Source organism: Lepidochelys kempii, chromosome 6 (assembly GCF_965140285.1).
Source record: "Lepidochelys kempii isolate rLepKem1 chromosome 6, rLepKem1.hap1, whole genome shotgun sequence".
Lineage (NCBI taxonomy): Eukaryota > Metazoa > Chordata > Testudines > Cheloniidae > Lepidochelys > Lepidochelys kempii.
Genome location: NC_136385.1, coordinates 25,841,779 through 25,866,045, shown reverse-complemented (window position 1 = coordinate 25,866,045; position 24,267 = coordinate 25,841,779). Strand labels below are relative to the sequence as shown.

Sequence of the window (24,267 nt, the reverse complement as noted above, 5' to 3'; positions counted from 1 at the left end):
GCATCTGATTTTTTGCGGCGGGGGGTTGAATTCCAAATCAACTTTTTTTTCCGTCAGCTCATTCTACACTGTTTGCACATAGCATCTTTCCAGGTTTGCATTTGATAATCTCTGAAATCTTGGACAGAATCTGAGTCAGAATAGTAGTAGAAGAATACTGAATGTAAAGAGTAATTGATATTCCAGTTGGTCACTTTGTGACACAAAGTGACAGTAAACGAGCCTCTTCAGTTATCTTTAGGATATTTGAGTGTTTAAAGCAATTCCTGGGAAATCCATTCTAAGCAGAGGATTTTCTGTGGAAATGATAGTGATAATGGCTCTGGCCAGTTCATAATCAGAAATTATTTTGGTTTTTTTAAAATCCCTAAAAGCAAGCAGCGGAGATGGACATAAACAGAAGAATGATCCACAAAGGAAAACGTCAAGCATTGCCTGCATAGGATCCTCACTGAGGTGGCTTGTGAGCTTTGTCCTCTAGTACTGGTTATCTGGAGGAGCTGTCATCCAGGTGCCAGCTTCTGGAACTTCCTGTGGAATTCCTGGACACTGGAGAGTTGGTTCATAGTGCTAACTGTAACGCCACCTGCTTTTCTTCTTGACAATGGGTAGAGTTCCTTCACTGCCAGCTCTCTGTGTTGCTCTTTCTTCTGACTTTCTTCTCTATTTCCAGAGGTCCAAGTAGGAAACCTTCTCCTATAACTCATTTTCCTGGGTCAGCTGTACCACACACTGGAGAAGAGACTTCTGTGGCCCAGGGGCTCCAGAGATTAATCTCTGTTATCCAGAATACAATTAAAGCTCCTCCTGGAGTCCCTTCCCCTCAAGTGCTATCTACTTGTCTCAACTCTAGATGATACTGTAAACCTACTAATGGCTACACTTTGGAATCCCTCAGCTTTTTCGACAACTCAAGGGGTGAATCAGCATACCCTTATTGACCACTACCATCTTGTCCTTCTGAGTGATGTTTGTAAGTTCAGTTTCATCTGCAGGTAGTAACAAGGAGAGAGTTGCTAGAATGACATTACCTCAGACCAGGGGGTCTTGGATGAAATAACTGGTTTATAGTGTTCAGTTCCATTTCACGTTTACTGAAGGGTGTTTTCTCCAGATTTTAAGAGATTATATTACCATGTATAACTTCAAGGGCGGGACCTGCTTATTGCTTAAGGATATGACTGTCACAGTGGTCCACATTGTCACAGAATCGGTAAATTTTGTCATTTATATGGACCTTGCTGCTGCACATTAACAGTTTTAGTTCACTTTGATCAGCTGCTGTGCATTAACTGTTTGTTAATTTGCTTTGACCTAGTCCTGTTCCAAACAGGACTAGCTCAAAGTGAACTAATGAACTGTTAATGCATGGCAGCATAGTCCACAAGGTCACCATGACCATATCATGAAATTGTCTATTTTTTACCATTAACACTGCTGTGAATTATGCATAATTTTACCATATCATCATCATCCATACTTATGGTAGAAGTCTATATGATTTTTGGATTGGTGTGTCCATTACAGCACTCGCATAGTTCTCAATCTCCTAGGGATAGACAATATTGTTTTAAAATATCCCAACAGGAGATCTTCATTAACTGGAGCCAGATATTTCTCTAATTCCACAGCATGTTAGAGATGATGGGAACATCACCCGTGGAGCTGTGGAACCGCATTTTGGATTCATCGGGTTTTGTACTCTGGCCTGCTAAACTTGCAATCTGTCTTTCTCTGCTCAGTTTGTCAGATCTCCTGACCCAGAAGCTTTTACATCCTGATTTGAGCTCTTTGCCTAGTGGTTGGCTAGTTGAACAGTTTAGATTGAATTTGAAAAGACCAGAAAATTCCACTTGAAAGGAGGAAATATTCCACCTGAAAATTCACATTCTGTGAAATGGACCTGCTTCTCTATCTGGGCAAGATTAAAGGATGTGAACTTCATTATTGTTCTTTTCTTCTTTTATTGTGATCTACTTGTTTTACACCAAGCAATCAAATCTCTCCCTCAGTTTGGTCAGAGTGCACCTGGCTTACAATTTCACTGGTGCAAGATTCCACTGTATTCTCTAATCCTACATGAACTGAACATAATTATGTCATTGTGTTGCCTATTCAGGAGTTATCCCCACTCTGGGACTTGTGTGGTGCCTACTAACACAATTTTAGCAGCTCAAATGTTTCCTGGACCACCTGTCTTTGAAGACTGCATTTCTGGTCGTGATCTTGTTGGCTTGAAGAGTGAGAGCCATGTATTAATGGCTCAGCCGTTATATATAGTGTTCCAGAATGATAAGATAAAGGTATACCTGCATTTCAAATTCTTGTTGAAGGTGACCTGTGACTTCCACATAAGCAACTTATCAGCAGGGAAAGCTAGGCTACATTGTTAGTAAGGTTTTAAGTTACTCCCTGAGCAGGGCTAAGCCATTTTGTAAAACACCTAGATGGCTGTCTTATTTGTAGCATTATCTTCACATGCTAGGAAACAGTAAAAAAAAATTCCAAGCAGATCAGAATCTCTCCACTAGTTCATGACATATTAAGGTGCATTTTACTAGGCCTCAGATGCATGCCTCAGAAAAGTCTCCATTGTTAAGAGGTGCAAAGACACTACCTGATGGTCCATCCATATTTTCACTTGACATAACACTAATAATTTGGCCTGTACATTAGATACTCTGAGGCAAACAGCCTTGCAATCGTTAGTCAGATAAGACTCTCCAGATCCACCCCCTTTGGGTCTGGGGACTTCTTGTCAATTGCCTGTAGTGGAGAGTCCATGCAGAATGTGTTTTGAAGAAGGTACAGTTACTGTTACCTCACTCAAGATTGTCTAGTCTGACAATGTATTGTTAGTGGAAGGAACTAAATATCAGTTGGGGTTACATCCTCTGTTTACTTGCGTGAGATTGGAAGGACATAGGTAGGATGCGCCAACTGGCACTTCTTCTCAAGAAGTTCCCTTGCCTGCGAAGTGAATCCATGCCATCAGTCATCTCAGAGCCATAGTTAGTATGGAAAGTACCTTTTGTTTGTTTCCATATCCTCTACCCCGCATCCTTTTACCCCAGATTTTCTAAAGGCCACAAGGCATTTAGCCATGCTAGTCCTGTTCCCCTTAATGGGAATCATAAAGAGAATCTTACACAACAGGGTTCATGAAGTGTTTGTCTACACTGCAGTTAGACACCTGTGCCTGGCCCGTGCCAGCTGACTTGGGCTAAGGGGCTGTTTAATTGTGGTGTAGGGATCTTGGGCTGCAGCCTGAGCTCTGGGCTCCTCCCACCTTTCAGGGTCTTAGAGTCTTGGCTCCAGCTTGCACTGTGATTAAACTGCCTTGCAGCTTGGGCCCTGTGAGCCTGAATCAGCTGGGTAAGGCACAGGTTTTTAATTGGAGTGTAGACATACCCTTAATTTCTCCCAGTGAACTACACCTGCAATTAAGTAAATGGCCACTAGGTGTCATTCTGTTCCAGCAATGATCTTACAGACAGATTCCTAAGTGAAAGTTTTGGTGATAAGGCTTTTTTGTGATTGAAATATAGCTATAAACACTTCCTTTTGATTGGGTTGAAATGTCTATTCAGAAAAGCTAAACTGCTAGTCTTTAATAATAAAAAAAAAGGGGGGGGGAACCCCATAAAAATGTCTACTTGTGGCACCTTAGAGACTAACCAATTTATTTGAGCATGAGCTTTCGTGAGCTGTAGCTCACGAAAGCTCATGCTCAAATAAATTGGTTAGTCTCTAAGGTGCCACAAGTACTCCTTTTCTTTTTGCGAATACAGACTAACACGGCTGTTCCTCTGAAACCTATAAAAATGTCTGTGATTTCCAAAATGTGTTCAATTTAAAAGAGAAATAACTTTTTTCTAATCATACTCAACCTGTTATCTGAAAGTCAAGCTATGATCTTTCTGGTTCATTCATCAGGAAAAGACTCTGCATTTGGAACTTAGTGCAAGCAGGACTGTTAATCATGATGTGCAAGCCAGAATAGAATCTTTCACTCCCTCAGTCTTTGTAGTGCTCACTGGAGTAAAAAGTAGGAAAAAACTGGTTTGTCACTACAATAAGTGGATGAGACACAGGAAGAAAATGTTGAATAATGAGGGGTCATTTTTACACTGTGAAGGGGGAGATGCGCAATACTGGTCTGGAGCAGAAAGTAATAGAACATTCCCCCCCCCCCTCTTCGTTTGCTGACGAAAAGCACTGGTGTGAACAGAGTTTTGTCAGCAGGAGAGCTTTCCTGCTGACAAAACTACTGCTGCTCGTTGGGACTGGAAGTTTTTTCTCGGCGGGAGAGCTCTCCTGCCAATAGACAGTGGCTACAATGCACTACACGTTTAGCAGCACGGATGTAGCAGCACAGCTGTGTCACTAAAAGATGTGTTGTGTAGACATAGCCTAAGTCAGAACTACAAACATTAAAAGTGGATCATTAGGGCTCCATCAAGGGCATGGATTATCTCTTACCAATGAGGCAAAACTAATCTTAGCTAATTGTGGCTACACCTTGTGCATCTTAACAAGAGAGACCTTAATTTATGCAGACTCATTCTTCTGAAATTGTAAACTCTTATTGCAGTGACAATTTTTTAATGAAAAGTTCTCTGATAGGAATAAAAAAATTAAAGTCTATTATAGTATGAAAGCTGAGGGCTAGTATAATAGTGTGCCTCTTTGGATCTACAAGTCACCTTGCTTTCTTAACTTAGTCCACATTAGTATTAAATATTTGTATGCAGTGCTATAGGGATATGTTGCCTTTCATGGAGAAAAGAAACTCACTGCCACAAGGAAATTGCAGTCTAGGTACAAAGCTTTCCTTCTGATCACCACTTCTGCAAACCACCTCACTACATCTTCAGGAAATCTGATCTGACTATTGCAACAAGTTGCATCTAATTAAGAGACACTGTGAAATATGAAGGCTGGGATCCATAGTCTAACAGCTTTGTATCTGAATTTGCCTGACTCTCATCCTTGGAGGGTAAACTGTTCATTTCCTATTTAAAAAAAGTAGATTAATGTTTCTTTTCTATGTCTTATTCCTTTCCCACCTATCCTCAGGGCTTGAGTACTTTGCTCTGGGTAAGTCTTCTGAGATCTTATCTCACCCCACGTTACTTAATCAAGAATCTTTGCATGAGCTCATTGAAATTGCTTTTTGTTTGTACACAGCATATTGTACCACAGAACATTGCACTTGGATGTCACAATGCAGCAGTTTTAATACATCTGTTTTAAGATATAAAGGCATCTGCAGGTGCTAATGGTCTTTAGATGTCTGGTTTTTTTTTTCCTTTTTCTTTCCAGAGACTTCAGAAATAAACAGGATTAGTTATAGTAGTCTACAGGTAAAAAATTATTAGTTTTAGGATTTTTAAACTAAAACAACATGAAAGTAGTAAAGTTTTTCTGTATACTAAAGTCATCAATACACAAAGGCAAGCTGTGCTGGCAAGATGTAGAACTAATTCCAAAGTCCTTGACAGCATCTGGTTCAAGTAGGCTTGTGGCCTAGTTCAGGTAGCAACTATTCTTAATGTCAACGAGCACTAATTTTGCACTTGTACGTTTTTATAGAGGGAGAGAGGACTTTCTAAACCCCTGCCACTGTAGGGTTTGGGGTTTTTTGTTTTTTAACTGTAGGAGTGGAGGGGACTTCAAAAATTTCTTGGAAGCTCATGTACTAACAGGTTCTCCAGTGGCACATTGACAAAGCTTCCTATCCTTTCTTTCCCTTCCCCACCCCTCTTACCTTACAGTCTCATGGGTAAACTTTTTCACCACCATATGCCTTTTGGAAGCAATATTCATTTTGATTATTAGTCTTAGCTAAGTCATCTGATGCCTATTTCTGTGTGAGCACTACTCAAGATAGTTGGGCCTAGATTCACAAAGGTACTTCAGCATTGTGATGCTGAGTGGTGCAGCACCTAACTTTTGGAAGCCTAGAAAATCACAGGAACACACTGATTCAGGCTCTTAGGCTCCTTATACACTGAATGGGGGGAGGGAAGGCGCCTTAGACCACTATTCACAAAAGCCAGGATGCTAGACAGGAGGCCATCCAAACTAGCCAATGGGAGATGCCAATAAGATGGGTATGTGCTAAGTCCCTCCCCTCTCACTGAGACAGATGCCTCAGTTTGGACTGCAGGGGGTGCCTATCTCTGCTAGCGATTTTCAGCTGTGAACCCTCTAAAGTTAGGCATCTCAGGTGTTTTTACAAGAAGGTAGCCAGTGGAGGAGGACCTCTAGCTTGACTTTTAGCCCAGTGGTCAGGGTACTCATCTGGGATATGGGGAAACCCCCCTCTGATGAAAACTGATTTGAACAGGGATCTACCACTTCTCAGGTGAGTGCTCTAACCAGTGAGCTATGGGTTATTGTAATATGGGGATCCCTCCGTTTCTTCTGTTGAAGCAATTCCACTGTGGATGAATAATTAGTTGTTAGATCAGGGATTTGGATTCTGGATCTACCACATCCTGGGTGCGTCCTTTAAATACCAAGCTATAGAATCATTCTCATGGTTGTGTGTGTCCATCCCTGTGCTCTTTCTCCCCTCTTCCCACTCCCACTCCTAGTGACTAATTTATCCACAGTGGAACCCTAACCACTGGGCTACAAGTTATGAGGGAGGTCCTCCCCCAGCTGTTCTGTGCAAACTTGCCTGAGGTGCCCAATCCAGTAGGCTGTCTCTGAGATGCTTACTAGGCCCTGCACACAAGTTAGCTGGTTGAACACCTGTCTTTCCTGGTTTATGAATCATTCTGTTGCTTAGGTGAGAGAGAGGTGCCCAGAGGCAGAAACATAGGCATCTAGGGAACTTTTTACTGCGAAAACTTAGACACCAAGTGAGTTTAGGCACCTATGGGATTCAGCATGAATTCTGTGAATCACACTGAAGCCAAAAACTGGGACTTTCTAGGCACTTCAGTCTGTGTTTAAGTCTGGAGTTTAGATGATGACGTATTTTTGTGACTCTAGGCCTCAGTCATTGGTTTAACAGATGACTCCTTTTCTCTTGAATAGTTTGTCAAAGTGATATACACTGACAAACCCTTAATTTTGAACTCTCAAATAGATATTGTGACATCCTCAATTTGAACTTAGTATAAAAAGTCCAGTCCAGTGTCTTCATGAAAGGCTAGATTTCTTCTTAAATAAGTCAAATGTCATTTACTAGCATCCTGAATTCCAGATAAAATGGTGTACATAAAATATAAAACAACTTGATTGGCTTGGTTCTTAGTTAGCCTTGCCAGAGCACCAGAATTATTGTGGGATTGGAGAATGTTCATGTTTTCCATAGGTGTCAGTTCATTTTGTAGCGAGTGCCATAACTGGGTATGTTGTTGAGACAGAATGTGATGTTCTAAAAATAAAATCATAGCCTGTAGTTTTTAGCACCAAAAATGCTGACACAAGTGATTATTTATACAAAACAAACATTTTGGGAAATTTTCAAAGGTATGAATGAATTAGGCAAAAATGAGTTGGATGCGATCGAAAAGCTCCCCCCAGTGGTGTTTTCAGAGAACTATTTCAAGAAACTATTGTATGTAGAGTGTCCTATTTCATTGTTAGATAAAAACTTTTGAGGAAAAGAAATGAACATAAGGCACTTGACTGAACTAGAAACTAAGAACCAAAATATTTGTGTAATGCACTGTGTACAATCTGGATGAAAATTTTCCCCTTGCTGTTCCCACTGCTGTTCTTAAATGACCACAATATGCTATCAACTGACTTGCTATTTTACATGTTCATTTTTATATTATTGGAATGTCATTGCTTGTGCCAGCATGTTTCCCACTGTAGTCACACTGATGCTTTAGAGAACAGACTCTCCACTCTTAATTTATAATACTTTCTATGTAATACTGGAAGCAAGAGCATAATGGCAGTGTGCAATTCCAGCTCCTCTGAAAACGTTTAATACTGTTCTATCTATGCTTGTCAGTGCAAAATGAGCTATTACACAGTATATGTTAAATGAAGTGGCATCTTACTGAGTCTTAATTTTATAAAATTGAAGCTACTTAATGTGTCAAGCAGTTTTAGTTAAAAAAAAAAAAAACCCTCAATCTTGAAATTTTAATTCTTTAACAGGAAGATTGTCGTGTAAATGTTTGATTTTTATTTAAAAACAGTATTTACATTTTGAAAAACTATATAGAGACTATACAGTAAATGAGAAAGTAAACTTTCATCATGGTATTAAAATATCATGGTTTATTTTTATGGTACTCCAATGTAGTTGTGCTTGGACTATTTTTGTGCACCAAATGAATTTAAAGTGATATAAAATTTTCAAAACCACTTGTCTGCAGTTTGTGCAATAATGAGGGAGAAGACGGAGTGTTAGAATTGTTAGGAAAGAAAAATAAACTCTATAAAATTGAGAATACTTATTCAGTAGAGATTTTACAAATGTATATGATTCAAGAGTTAACATATCCTGATGACACAGTAGGAAAGGAAACTCTGGCCTTTGTGATTTTGACTGAGAAGACATACAACTTTAAATTTATGGATAAGATGATCTGTTTCTATTGTTTCTGAATCACTTCAGAAACTAACTGGAGTGATACTGCCTTTTCTTTTTTGAGTAAGATGATTACTGGCTGTGCTATTCACCTGATGCTGAATGTTTTAAAAAATTTTTTTTAATGAATCATTTAAAACAGTTTTACAAGCTGTCTAAAAACTGGTGTTCTATTAAGACAACTTGTGGTTGAAAATTAAGGTTTTGAGGTCATTTTCACCCCCAACTACTTTTTTGACAGTGATAGTCAGAGGCCAAATTATTTTGATTGGTTGGATTGCTTTACCCATATTTGTGTTATCTTGTGCTATATGGAAGCCGTTTTCACTGATGAAGGCTTTAGACATGTATGCTTAGTTTTTGATGTTTGTCAGTTCTCAGACGAGCTTAGTTAGGAGGGGGAAGATGCCTGATGGGTAAGGCCCTTCATTTTTGTATTTTACTGATTTATTTTTCATCCAAATTTTGGACCATTCAATGGACATGAAAATGCACATTCTGTTAAGACTCCAATATATTACGTTAGGTAGATCTGTTTGTTAACAATAAATTAGTCAATGTAAATGTGAGGCTGTCTGTTAAAGTAAGGCAATGTAGTAGAAGATGCACATGCGTGTGCATATGTGTATGTACTGTTAATATACAGTTCATGAAATAAGTCACAGCATTAAATAGCTTTTACTTTCAGTTCTCTTAGTTATCTCTATTGGTTTTTTTCCCCTTTCTTCCTGTCCCCCAGTATTAACCTGGACTTTTATCCAGAAGACTGTGAAGTAAAGTTTTTGCACCAATTTTTCGAATTTTTGTAATAAACACAGGTATATTCCTGGATGGGGGAACTCCTCCCTCCCTCCCCCCCTCCCCCCCAAAAAGGGCCTTTGTGATGGGTTACTTAAGATAGATGAGTTTAAAATTGCTTTCGTATGTCTTTGAAAAAGGAAGGCAGTGGAGCAAAACACTTTTTTAAATCACTGAAAAAGGAGGAATGGTTGGAATTGGAACTCTCTTTGTGGTGCATTGGAAAATGTGGGTTCACTAACTGAACAAGATTCTTGTTTAACTCTTGCATGTCTTAGGTTTTTTATGGAAAGCAGGAGGACTTACATTTTATTAAGGTATGCCCATATTCATGGAGCAAAGTAGTCTTAGTCCACAAATCTTCTATGGGAAGAGAAGAAGTGGGAAGCAAAATAACTGAAAGATGTAGTTCCTGAAAAGTTTGTGCAGATGGTTGGCTTGCTTCAGGGTTGTGATGTAGAGACAAGTTTTTGGTGGAGTTCATTTTTGGTAAGTTCTCTTACATATCTGAAGGCCTGTGCCATCTAAAGAGACCCTCATTTACTTTTATTATATTTCAGTCTTTGAAAATCTACAAAAATTCTTAATGGTAAAATGTCAGGTCTTTATCATCAGTAAGGTCAAAGATGATGACCTTTAAGGAAGGAAAACTTTTACTGGCTTTTATCAGCATTCCCAACATAAGAGAGGCCATACTGAGTCAGACCAATGGTCCATCTTGCCCAGTATCCTGTCTTCTGACAGTGACCAATGCCAGATGCTTCAGAGGGAATGAACAGAACAGGGTAGTCATCAAGTGATCCATCCTCTGTCGTCCAGTCCCAGCATCTGGCAGTCTGAGGCTTAGGGACACGCAGAGCATGTGGCTGCATTCATGGCCATCTTGGCAAATGCCATTGTTGGACCTATCCTTCAGGAACTTCTTTAGTTTTTTTTTAATTCAGTTATAGTTTTGGCATGCGCAACATCCCCTGGCAATGAGTTCCACAGATTAACTGCGCATTATGTGAAGTATTGCCTTTTGTTTGTTTAAACCTGCTGCCTATTAATTTCTTTGGGTGATCCTTGATTCTTGTCTTGTGGTATTCACTTTCTCCACACCATTCATGATTTTATAGACCTCTATCATTTCCTCCCTTAGGCATCTTTTTACCAAGCTGAATAGTCCCTGTCTGTTTTAATCTCACCTCATGTGGTATCCGTTCCACACCTTTAATAATTTTTGTTGACCTTCTCTGTACCTTTTCCATTTCTGTAGGTCTCTTTTGACATAGGGCGACAGAACTGCATGCACTATTTATGGTGTGGGCATACCATAGATTTATAGAGTGTCGTTGTGATATTTTCTGTTATCTATCTTGGGGCGGGCAAACTTTTTGGCCTGAGGGTCACATCGGGTTTCCGAAATTGTATGGTGGGCCGATTAGGGGAGTCTGTGCCTCCCCAAACAGCCAGGCGTGCCCCGGCTGCTGCCCCCTATCCGACCCCCCACTGCTTCTTGCCCCCTGATGGTCCTCCTGGGACTCCTGCCCCATCCGCGCCACCATGTAGAACAGAGCACTGGGTCAGGCCACGGCTCTGCAGCTGTGCTGCCCGTCTATAGCTCGCAGCCCCGGTGGCGCAGTGAGCTGAGGCTGCAGGGGAGGGGGAACAGTAGGGGAAGGGCCCGGGGCTAACCTTCTGGGCCAGGAGCTATGGGGCCGGGCAGGAGGGTCCCGTGGGCCAGATGTGGCCTGCGGGCCGTAGTTTGCCCACCTCTGATCTCTTTCCTAATGGTTCCTAACTTTAACTTTTTTGACTGTCATTGCACATTGAGCAGATGTTTTCAGAGAGCTATCCATGATGATTCCAAAATCTTTCTTAGCTGAATTTAGACCCCATCATTTTGTATGTATAGTTAGGACTATATTTTCCAACTTGCCTTCCAACATAGAATTTCATCTGCCATTTTGTTGCTCAGTCACCCAGTATTGTGAGATCCCTTTGTAACTCTTCACAGACTGCTTTGAACTCAACTATCTTGAGTAATTTTTTATTGTCTGCAAACTTCGCCATCTCACTGTTCACACCTCTTTTCAGATGGTATATGGATATGTTGAACAGCACTGTCATAGTACAGATCTCTGGGATACACCGTTATTTTCCTCTCTCCCTTCTGAAAACTGACCATTTATTCCTACCCTTTGTTTCCTGTCTTTTAACCAGTTACTGATTCATGAGAGGAACTTTTCTCTTATCCCATGACAGCTTACTTTGCTTAAGAGCCTTTGGTGAGGGACCTTGTCAAAGGCTTTCTGACAGTCTAAGTACACTCTATCCACTGCATCACTCTTCCACATGCTTGTTTGACCCTCTCAAACAAATAATGAATTGGTGAGGTATGATTTCCCTTTACAAAAGCTGTGTTGACTCTTCCCCTAACAAATCATGTTTATCTATGCAGCTGATAAGTCTTTTCTTTGCTATATTTTCAATCAATATGCCTGGTACCGAAGTTAGGCTTCCTGTAACTGTCAACTCCTGTAACAATCCTGTAACTGCCAGGATTGCCTCTGGAGCCTTTTAAAAAAAAAAAATTGGAGTCACATCAGCTATCGTCCAGTCATCTGGTACAGAAGCTGATTTAAGTTAAAGGTTTACATACCAAAGTTAGTCGGTCTGCAGTTTCGTATTTGAATTCTTTCAGAACTCTTGGGTGAATACAAGCTGTTCCAGGTGACTTATTACTGTTAGTTTTATTACTTTGTTCAAAGTCTTCCTGTATTGACACCTCAGTCTGGGCTAGTTCTTCAGATTTGTCACCTAAAAACAATGGCTCAGATGTGGGAATCTCCTGGGCTCTCACCCTAAGCAGTGAAGACTGATGCAAATAATTCATTTAGTGTCTTTGCAATGGTATTGTTTTCCTTGAGTGCTCCTGTAGCATCTTGATTGACCAGTGGGCCCACCAACTGTTTGGCAGACTTCTGGTGTTCTTAAAAATGTGTTTGCTGCGTTTATTTCGTCTTTTGCTAGTTGCTCTTCAAATTCTTTTTTGGCCTGTCTAATTATACTTGATTTGCCAGAGTTTGTTCCTTTCTATTTTTCCTCAGTGAGATTTGCCTTCTAATTTTTAAAATATGCCTTTTTGTTTCTAAATGCTTCTTTTACTCTGGTTAGCCATGGTGGCCTTTTTTTGGTTCTCTTCATATTTGTTTTAATTTGAGCCTATATTCTGGTGTTTTTAAAAAGTTTCCGTGCAGCTTGAAGGCATTTCACTCTTGTGACTGTTCCTTTTCATTTCCGTTTAGCTTCCTCTTTTTTGTGGTGTTCTCTTTCTGAAGTTAAATGCTACCGTCTTGGGCTTCTGTGGCATTTCTCCCCCCACACGCGTGCACACACACCAGGATGTTAAATTTAATTACAGTATGGTTGCTGTTACTGAGCGGTTCAGCTGTATTCACTTCTTGGACTGCATCCTGTGCTAAATTCTGGACTTAAATCAAGACTTCTCTCTCCTGGTGGGTTCCAGGTCTAGCTGCTCTACAAAGCAGTCATTAGTGGTGTCTAGAAATTTTACTTTCATATCCCATCCTGAGGTGACTTATACCCAGTCAATATGGGGATAGTTGAAATCCCCCATTATTATTGAGTTTCTTATTTTTATAGCACTTCTGATCTCCCTGAGCATTTCACAGTTGCCATCAATATGCTGGTCAGTAGTATATACCGTCTGCTATACTTCTATTATTCAAGCATGGAATTTCTAACCATAGAGATTTTATAGTAAGTTTGATTTATCTAAGATTTTTACTGTATTTGACTCTGTATGCTTTCTTTCTCAAATAGTGGCATTCCCCCGCCAGCATGAGCTGTTCTGTCATTCGTATATATTTTGTGTCCTGGTGTTAGTGTCTCATTGATTGTCGTCATTCCACCAAGTTTCTGTGATGCCTATTATATCAATATCATTATTTAGTACCAGGCACTCAAGGTCCTCTATTTTAGTATTTAGACTTCTAACATTTTTGTATAAGCACTTATAAAATTTGTCACTTTTTAGTTGTCTGCCATCACGTCATGTAACTGAATGGGACTTTCTCATTTGACTGTTTCTCTTCAGTTCCTACTCGTACTTTGTCAACTTCTATCTTCCCCTCTTTACTAGGCTATATAGAATTCCCATTAATAGATCCTCCCCTGTAGGATGTCTGTCTGAACCGTGTGCTCCTCCACACCTGTTAGCTTTCCTTCAGCCCTTAGTTTAAAAACTCCTATGACCTTTTTAATTTTACATGCCAATAGTCTAGTTCCGTTTTGGCTAGGTCGAACCTATCCTTCCTGTATAGACTCCTCCTTTCCCTAAAGGTTCCCCAGTTCCTAATGAATCTAAAACCTTTCTCCCTACACCATCACATGATCCATGCATTGAGACCCTGTGGTTCTTCCTGTCCCTGCACATGGAACTGGAAACATTTCAGAGAATGCTACCATGTAAGTCAGGGGTAGGCAAACTTTTTGGCCTGAGGGCCACATTGGGGTTGCAAGACTGTATGGAGGGCCGGGTAGGGAAGGCTGTCTCTCCCCAAAGAGCTTGGTCCCGACCCCTCCCACTGACTGCCCCCTCCTGGGACCCGACCCCCATCCAACCCCCCCTGTCCTCTGACTGCCCTGACCCCATCAACACCCCTGCCAGGCCCCCCAGGACTCCCACGCCTTTCCAACCCCCCCTGTTCCCCATCCCCTGACTGCCCCCCCAGAACCTCTGCCCCATCCAACTGCCCCCTGACAGGCCCCCCGGGACTCCCACACCTATCCAACCATCCCCTATCCCCTGACTGCCCCCTGGAACCTGCTGACTCCCTTACCAAGCCGCTCAGAGCAGCCAGTCTGTCAGCCACGCCGCCCAGCCGGAGCCAGACACTGCTGCACTGCCCTGCAGGAGTGCGCAGCCCCACTGCCCAGAGCGCTGCCCACGTGGCGGTGTGGCTGCGGGGAAGGGGGTACAGTAGGAGAGAGGCTGGGGGCTAGCCTCCCCGGCAGGGAGCTCAAGGGCCGGGCTGGACGGTCCCACGGGCGGGAGTTTGCCCACCTCTGATGTAAGTTGTGGACTTTAATCTCTTACCTAGCAGCCTAAAATTGGCCTCCAGGACCTTTCTCCTATCTTTTCCTATGTCATTGGTACCCACAGGTACCATGGCCATCAGCTCCTCCCCAGCACTGCACATAAGTTTGTCTGGATGTCTCGAGAGATCTGCGGCTTGCTTGCTTGGCAGGCAATTCACCATGCTGTTCTCCTGGTCATAACAAATCCAGCTAGCTATATTTCTAATGATTGAATCCCCCATTACCATTACTTGTATCTTCCTAGTAACTGGGATTCCCTCCCATGGAGAGGTATCCTTAGTGCAAGAGGATACACCAGTTACATGGAAATTGTTATAAGGGCTCTATCACTAGCATGTCTGGTGGTATGAATTGTTGCAAATTTTTGTATGCTGGCTCTTCTTGATAACAAAATCTTGTTCAGCAGCTCAAACTCTCTGGATTTTACAATGCTGCTGCAAATACAGCTACCACCTGACATTTTGGATCATGGAAGGACATTTTAAATAAAAATTACATCCATAGAATACCAGTTTAAAATAAAATAGGGTCAGAAGAACAAATGAACTTTTCTAACTTTAAAATCAAATTTGGTACAAAAAGGTTCTTTATCTTATAAGCTGCATAAGCAGGAAGCAGATGTAGTGTCCAGAACTCCCCAGTCAGAAAGCTTTTTTTTAAGTCAAATGATGCCTTGTACAACAATATCCTAGTTTAGAATGCAATTAATTGAAATAATTACAAATTCTTGACAAAAGTCTTTAGTGCACCATCCTTGGCTACCAAGATGAGCTTTATAAAAATAAACTGTAACTTTGCACCTCTTTTAGCTGTGTTTCTGAACTGTAGGCATGATTTGAATTATTTAGGTCATCAGATGGTAAAAACGTACTTTTTATATGGAGCGTGCATGGTGGTTTTTAGGAACTTGTTTCAGAAAGCCCTGCTTTTAAAAATTCCTCTCCATATTGCACTGTAAATTTTTCTTTCTTGACTTTGACAGTACTGTGAGAACAATGTAATGCAAAAGTTCCAAAATATCTCTGAAGTGGTTTCTGTCCTCTGCCTAAAAAACTGGAAGAAACAGTAAGGTCAAGGAAAGTGTCCATCTATAGGAATAAAAAACAGAATTCCTCTCTCATCATGCAACATAGCTCTTATGTCACATGTTGAACAATTGGATACTATTTATGCGACAACAGACATGACATCAAAATCATGGGTTTTTTGTTCACTTATATCTGCTCCCAATCTACTTGGGAACAATGAGTTACTTTAATGCATTCCTTTTTTGATGTAATGGAGGCCATGTTCATGGAAATCCCCTTTTATCTGAGCTCTTTATTACTCTGGTCAAGAAACATGACTTCTGACATCAGACTATTGGTATAGGATCAGGGTTTGACTTTAGTTTATTTTGTTTTCAACAATGAAATTGTATTGCATCGAATTCATTAGTGTTATGGCCTTTACGTGCAACAAAAAGATTCTGCAAACCGTGATATAAACCTATAAGAACTTAATAAAAGTGTGATCACTCTTTTTTATTACGTTTTTTGTGTAGCCTGAAATCCTAGTACGTGGGTGCCTATTCTAAAACTGTAGAGCCTGCCTAAGATTGCCTTATTTGTCTGATTAGGTCTTTGTGCCAAGCCCATCGCTGCATTCGCTGAGCACGTCTGGAACATTGCGCAGAGGGTAATAATGTGGCTAGTATCAAAATGTAATTATAGAAAAAGTCTTGTTTGCAACAGTCGGATGACTTCCCAGATATCGCAATGTTTTTGCACCTGTAAATAAAGTCAACAATTTTCTCTGAAATATGTAGTATAAAGGGCCTTTTGTGCGTAGTTCATTTGGTCAAGAATAAGCATTTTATTATTCACGTAGGAGGAATCTTTAATTTTCTGGTTCTGTTTTCAGGAATGCCTGCAGCCTGTAACCCAGGCATGGTACCGGTGGCAGTACCTCCTCCAGTCAACCCTCAGCACGTGTGTAACGACGAGGATCTGAAATCAATCCAAGACATGTTCCCCAATATGGACAAGGAAGTAATTCGTTCAGTGCTAGAAGCTCAGAGGGGGAACAAGGATGCAGCTATCAACTCGTTACTTCAGATTGCAGAAGAGTTATAGACCCCAACCCCTGCATTGTCTCTGTTCTTGATGCCACCTTTATTTTGACTTGCCAAGCCAGGGATTTAGGTAGAGGAAGAATTTCCTAACAGATTCCTGTGAGCATTCTGTCTGCAAGAGCTTGTACCCCTTTTTCTCCTTGGATATTTGCACATTTTTTTCACTTTCTCTTTTACAGTTTATTTTACATATGTTCCACAGAAGCTTTTTTGTTAACACCAGGTTTATCATATGTGGCTATATTGCTTTCGGGGGTGTGTGTGTGGGTATGCTGCTTTTTTCTTCCTTCTCTCTCTCTCTCAAAACAAGAGCATGTTCATATGATCTCTCTCAACACTATGCAGTACAGGATTTACTGTTCTGTCTGTGAGATCGGAAGAGTTATGTTTTCTGGGAGTTAGATTTTTTTCTTTACATACTGCTTTTAATACAATGTTTTTGTTTCAGTAAGCCACCTGTTTCTGCCAGAGATATAAAAAATGATTACACAATGCCTTTTGGTTTGTCCTGTGGTGTTCAGTTATTGCTGTGAATAGTCCAACTATCCTTAACATAGTTTTAAATCTACTAACAAGCTGGCTTTCTTGTTGTAGCCTTTAGTGTTTCTAATTAGGTAGCCCCACCCACCTATCCTCGTGATTGGGCACCAAAGCAATATATATCTTTTGGTGAGCATTCTGGGGGCTCAATCCTACCATGTGATGTTGCTGTACTAGTGAAATCTGCAGGAGATGGTTTTCTAGATACAGCAATACACACTGCATCAGAGGACAGGATTGGGCCCTAATGTGTTCCTGCAGTTACTTGCACTCTTCTTGCTTCTACATTCCTGTGATTATTCCAAAGGATGAATGCAGGAGGAAAGATTTTATACCTGGAAAATTATGTATAAAATAAGCATTTAATTATTTAAGGAGCTGTCTTGTAATAAGAAAACATGGGTTTTGGGTTTTTTTAAGTATAACATTTATGTTTTGAGAAGAAACCTGCTACACTCACTCCTGTTTTTCAGTAAAACTGTCTTTTTGCATGGAGAAAAAATTACTTTTTAATGAGGAAAGGTTTTTTGGTAGTCTGGAATATGGAGTAGCAAAGAGCTGCAGAATCTTCAGTAGGTATAAAGTATTTAAAGAACTTGTTTCGATGATTCATTGAGTTACAGTTGATCTTAACTAATTCAATTGAATTGTATGCATACAAATATCAAAATTATCTTGTGAGATAATGGAAAATCTGACAGATCCTAAATTGGCAGATCCTCATAAAGGGGAAGGAGAGTGCATACAGTCATTGCATGTGTTAATGTGTATGCAACATTGTAGCACAGAATTGCAGAGCCTCTGGAGTGGGAACAGATTATACCTGTTTTGATAAATTTCTGCAGCTTCTTAATTTTTTTTAAAACTGCAAAGCAATGCACTTTAAGTAGTATGCACAAATTTATTTTCAATAATGTGCAATGTCACTGTTCTGGTTTTTGGTGGTGGTTTTAAAACTGCTTTACAATACTTTCTGCAATAGCCATAGCTTGTATTTTCTTCGTGTTTGAATGTACACTTGAAATACAGGATCTCAAGAGTGGTTCATGAGAACTTTAGTAAGCCAGGTTTGGAATAAGGAAAGAGCCTTTATTCTCTCTCCTTCCCCTCCTTTTTTCTTCTTCCCCAAGCAGAAGGTTCTTCTATATTTATGAATAAACTGCTTTCCCCAATATCTTTCTGTTTAATAAGTGTGGGGGTGGAGAGTTTTTAAATACAGTACCAAAATTGTCCTGGTTTTCTTTCACTGGTTGATTTAAAATAAACAAACAAAAAACCTTTTTCATGATGTCAGACATTCACTCGTTAGTTATGTCAAAAATTCCCCATTGTCTTAGTTGGCAGACTTACATCTTGTAAAAATTTAGTTGTCTTCACATTCTCCCACTGGTTTTACATTTTCCTAAGAATTCAAGGCTACAGTCTCTCTCTGCATTTTACCTGCACAGCCCATTACATCTTTACCTTTTGAGTCTCTAGAAACAGCTTTTTATCAGGAAGCTAGCCTTGCTCCTCTTGTTCGTAGCCTTTGTCATCACATGTTAATCACAAAACTCAACACTAGATTGAGCATCAGGATTTTATCTTCATAGCACAGCGACATCTTGTGGCATTGCCAGCCCACACTTTAAAGCAAAAGATGATCATCACTCAACTTCTTGGTAAAAATTGAGGGATGAGTCCCTTGTTGTAACACCTGTACAAATGGTATGAATTGCTAGGGTAGACAAATTCAGGGAAAATGTATATAATAAAGATTTTATGTATAGTTACTTGGAGTCTACAGTAGCAGATTTTTCTAAAGCAAGTGGTCATGGTTTGATCTGTGTCTGGGAAAGTAATTTTGCTGTCACCTGAAATTGTATTCCTAATTCTGTTATGGCTGAAATGTAAGCATAGAACAAACAGCTCTGAGTGCTCTTAATAATTAGGAGGAAGTGAGACTGTTAGACTAACTAGATTGAATTTCTGGGGAACCTTACATTTTCCATGGGACCTCTAGACCTACTGGAAGTCCTTTTTTGTAAGATGCATTTGTTATATGAAGGTGGGTAGTTTAGGAGCAGTATGGCCTATAAGTTGGACTCTATGGGAATAAAATATATAGTTTTCATATTAAGAAATACTGACCTGGGCATTTTAATTCAATGGAGGCGCAAGCATTATACATGTGAAAAGAAGCCTCCAAGATGCACTACTGTATTTTTGTTACTAAAATTAATGAGACGAAACCATATGCCTACTCAGTTTTTTTGTCAATATATATATCCCACCACAATTGTTTTGCTGTTCCTTGTCAGTTTCAGGTCTGAGGGATTTTGAACTGGCAAGGAACAGTTAAAGCTAGCAGTTGAGGGTCCAGAAATGCAGAACTGAAAGGCAATACCATGCTGGGTTTTGTTTTAAATTAAATACATCACACATTCTGTTGCAGCATGTGACCTGTATGCTTCATTTAATAGAATAATGTGTCTTGATTGTACTTCTGTCACACTCAGCAGCTTACAACAGCCTGGAGCCAAAGCCAGCTGTGTAATACTGGCATCTGCTAAAAGTTAGCGGTGTTCGCACTAGCTTTAATCCTGCCAAGGGTCTGCACTGGCTAAAGACAGGAATATGTTTGTCTAGCTAGATCCTTGCTACTTTCTCTTCAACCGCTATTCTTGTGTGCTGAAGGTACCGAATGTTTTCCCTTTGCAAATATTACTGCTTGTGTTGGTTGACATGTAATACTGTACAGAGGATGTTTTTGCTGTAATAATTCTGGAGGCATTGTTTCTCACTGTATTGAGGCCCACTGTCCACATGTTTTTTCTTTTATTGTAAAATACACTTTGACTTTTTTCATTCTATCTAATTTAATAAATGTATCATGTATACCAAAACAGAAGAATCAGTCCTTTGAGAGAAGCTATACCTCTTAACTTGTATACATTCAGACTAAATAATCCAGCTTTCAATTTCAATTTCTGGGGTCAACGATCCAAATAAAAATGAAGACAAATCTAGGATGGTGTGAGAAATTTTTCACTTCAAATGTTTGTAAAATCTTTTAGCACCATGCTCGGTTTCTATGCACATCACTCTTCCACTTGATGAGTCCCTTTATTTTCTAATACCACAGTTACTTGATTGTAGATTGCATCTGAATTCTTGTAGAGATGCAATCAGTCTGCTGTTAGTACAGTAAGTGTTTAAAAATGTCCTACGATGGCTGTATGCACCATTTGTAAACAAAAATGTGTACAACTAGAAATGAAGAACGTAGGACAGACTTACAGGAGGGAGCACTCTATCATGGGATGCAATGACTCTGGAAAAGGTTTGGGAGTCATAGTGGAAAATCAGCTGTACATAAGCTCCCAGTGCAATGCTGTGGCCAAAAGAATTTAATGCAAATTACTGATGGTGTGTTTTTGTGCTTACCGGTATTTTAGATGCTATTCTATTCCACGAATATTATCTTCATAGTTATCTAGTATTGTAACACCAAAGGAAATTTTGCTCAGCATGAAGTAGTCTGCATAATTGTAAGATGGGTGAAACAAAATAACTATATCTGTATGTGAATGACTCATGTAAGGAGAAGAATGGGCTCCATAATCTCAATGGAATGAAATCTGGTTGGAGAACAGTGGTCTCCTGCTAATGAATAAGTGGATAAATTGATATTAACTATTTTTAGCTGTACATAAGAATTAGTCCTCCAATATAGATACAAAATTACTAAAGATAGTTAAGACCCAGGCAGATTGTGAAGAGTTACAAAAGGATCTCTCAAAACTGGGTGACTGGGCAACAAAATGGTGGGTGAAATTTAATGTTGATAAATGCAAAGTAAAGCACATTGGAAAGCATAATCCCAACTGTACATATAAAGTGATGGGGTCTAAATTAGCTGTGACCACTCAGAGATCTTGGAGTCATTGTGGCTAGTTCTCTGAAAACATCCACTCGATGTGCAGCGGCAGTCAAAAAAGCGAACAGAATGCTGGGAATAATTAAGAAAGGGATAGATAATAGGACAGAAAATATGTTGCCTCTATATAAATCCATGGTACGCCCACATCTTGAATACTGTGTGCAGATATGGTTGCCCTATCTCAGAAAAGATGTATTGGAATTGGAAAAGGTTCAGAAAAGGGCAACAAAAATTATTAGGGCTATGGAATGGCTTCCGTATGAGGAGAGATTAATAAGACTGGGACTTTTCAGTTTGGAAGAGAGACCTCAATCATATCTCCCCTTAGCTGTCTATAAAATCATGACTGGTGTAGAGAAAGTAGATAAGGAAGTGGTGCTTACTGCTTCTCATAACACACGAACTAAGGGTCACCCAATGAAATTAATAGGCAGCAGGTTTAAGACAAATAAAAGGAAGTATTTCTTCACACAATGCACAGTCAACCTGTGGAACTCCTTGCCAGAGGATGTTGTGAAGGCCAATAGCATAACAGGGTTCAAAAAAGAACTAGATAAATTCATGGAGGATAGGTCCATCAATGGCTCTATGCCAGGATGGGAAGGAATGGTGTCCCTAGCCTCTGTTTGCCAGAAGCTGGGAATGAGTGACGGGATGGATCACTTGATGATTACCTGTTCTGTTCATTCTCTCTGGGGGCACTGTCCACGGTCAGAAAACAGGATATTGGGCTATATGGACCTTTGGTCTGACCCAGTATGGCCGTTCTCATAGCTGACCATTTTCAGTCAGTAAAATCACGAACTACATTTAAAGGTACAAATTGGATACTATTAATTTAGGCTTAAATAGAGACTGGGAGTGGCTAAGTCATTATGCAAGGTAGCCTATTTCCCCTTTTTTTTCCCCTACCCTCACCCCCAGATGTTCTGGTTAAACTTGGATGTATGCTGGAAATGGCCCACCTTGATTATCATGCACATTGTAGGGAGAGTGGTCACTTTGGATGAACTTTTACCAGCAGGAGAGTGAGTTTGTGTGTGTATGGGGGTGGGGGGTGAGAAAACCTGGATTTGTGCTGGAAATGGCCCACCTTGATTATCATACACATTGTAAAGAGAGTGGTCACTTTGGATGGGCTATTACCAGCAGGAGAGTGGGGTGGGAGGAGGTATTGTTTCATGGTCTCTGTGTATATAATGTCTTCTGCAGTTTCCACAGTATGCATCCGATGAAGTGAGCTGTAGCTCACGAAAGCTCATGCTCAAATAAATTGGTTAGTCTCTAAGGTGCCACAAGTCTTCCTTTTCTTTTTGCGAATACAGACTAACACGGCTGCTACTCTGAAACCTGTCATTTAAAGGTACTGTAAGCTAGTAACCAGTTTATTTATAAGTAGAGTGGGGTGACATTTTTTTGGTGAATAATTTATTTGGCAAAAAAACTGCAGTCCCATTTCGACCTTGAAAAAAAAAAAAATCAAAATGTTGTTCTTTGAGTTCTGGTCCCTATGTATTCCACATGTGGGTACACATCCTCCATGCATCTGAGACCAGAGATTTGCAGCAAGTAGTGCCCATTGGTCTACGTATGCGCAGCTGCTCTCATCCTCTGAATCAAGAGCATAAAGGGAGGTGCGGGCTAATGCCCCTCCAGTTACTTCTGACCACTTCTTGGCCTGAGTTGGAATTCTGTGTCCATTATGATCTCCCTATTGGAAAGGTTGAAACAAAATGTTCAAGGACCCTACTCAATTTTTGGTTTAGACTTTGGACACGTCTAACAAAAGCAAATGACTATATTAACAAAACTCGGGCGGGGGGGGGGCTATTGCCCTCTTTATAAATTTAAGTGCCAGTGGTTAGGGCACTCAGGTGGGTGACCCAGGTTCAGTTGCCCTGCTGCCTGATGTGGAGAGGGGATTTCAGTTTCTCCCACATTGCAGGAAGAGTGCTCTAACCACTGAGCTATGGGATAGTCTCATATGGGGCTTTCTCAATCTTTCCTGTTGAAGCTGTTCCACTTTTTATAAATAGTTATTGGAGCAGAAACTCGAACCACCCACATCCTATATGAGTGATCTAACCCCTAGGCTATAGACTCATTCACACATTTTTCCTGGCCCAATGATTATTCATTGACATGAATGACATTGAAGGACTCCCCTAGGATATGGGAGGCCCAAGTTCAAGTGCCTACTTCAATAACTATAAAAAGTGGGACAGCTTCAGCAGAAGAGACTGAGAAAGCCTCATAGCCCAGTGGGAGACCCAAGTTTAAACCTCTTCTCTTCACTAGGCAAAGGGTGGGAATCGAACTTGGGGCGCTCTCATCCCCAGTGAGTGCCCTAACCACTGGGCTAAAAAGTTATATGCAGAGCAGCATCACCAGCTCCTTTCTACCCTTTCCCATTTTGTGAATCTAATCCTTAAATTGTTGTTTTAGGTGCCCAGAATCAAAATGTTTTGTGTTTGATCCAACCCCCAAAAAATTAGAACCTTTTTTTGATTTGCCAAATTTCCTTTGTGGTTTGACCCAAAGCAAAAATTTAAAACCATTTTGTTTTGCAACTGCCAGCAAACTGAAAAATCCACTATTCACCCAGCACTATTCAACCCAGTTCATGAGGACCTTTTTAAAATGATGATTTTCTTGGTTTTTTGACTGTCTGACAAACTGACAGTCCATTTTCAAAGTCAACACATTGCTTTACCCAGCCCCCATTTCCTGCATCAATATCCATTTTTTATTTTGGATTTATTTTCTCATATGTTAGAATAGTAACAATGTTTCTGGATTGAAATTAGATATCTATTTTACAATGTTTCTAATTTTCATTCTGAGCTAAATCCGTTGCGTGGCAGAAGGAAGTTACATTGGTGGGGGAGGGCGGTGAATCTTTGAGCATTTTTTTTTCTCTTGGCATACTCCCTTACTGCTAACACAATTTCATTTCATATTGTGTGTTCTAATTGCGCTATTAGTTAGCCATTGAATGCCAGTTTCCATCCCCATTAAAGTTCTAAAGCTTCTCTTTGGGGCTCTTGCATTTTTTCAATGCGCTGTAGTAGATAAGAGAGGAAAATAGGAAGATGGATTTACTCAGGGAAGTGGTAGCATTCTAGTGATTGCCAAAACATCTATTTAGCATTTTAATTTTAGGACTTTTTAGCATTTCCATTTCAATGCTAATAGAGGAACAGAGGTGTGGGGAAGTCTTTT

General features: G+C 40.2%; 1 protein-coding gene across 2 annotated transcripts in view; it reads left to right on the top strand.

Moving 5' to 3' along the window:
• TOLLIP (toll interacting protein) overlaps positions 1 to 20,131 on the top strand; it is a 58,176-nt gene extending 38,045 nt beyond the window's left edge. The window contains exons 6-7 of one of the 2 annotated variants that reach the window (XM_073347200.1): positions 5,080 to 5,100; positions 16,373 to 20,131. In XM_073347200.1, coding sequence (XP_073203301.1) covers positions 5,080 to 5,100; positions 16,373 to 16,584 — 233 coding nt within the window. In that variant the 3' untranslated portion in view covers positions 16,585 to 20,131. The remainder of the gene's footprint in view (positions 1 to 5,079; positions 5,101 to 16,372) is intronic. The other variant, XM_073347201.1, reaches the window with a different exon arrangement.
• Positions 20,132 to 24,267: the final 4,136 nt, after the last annotated feature.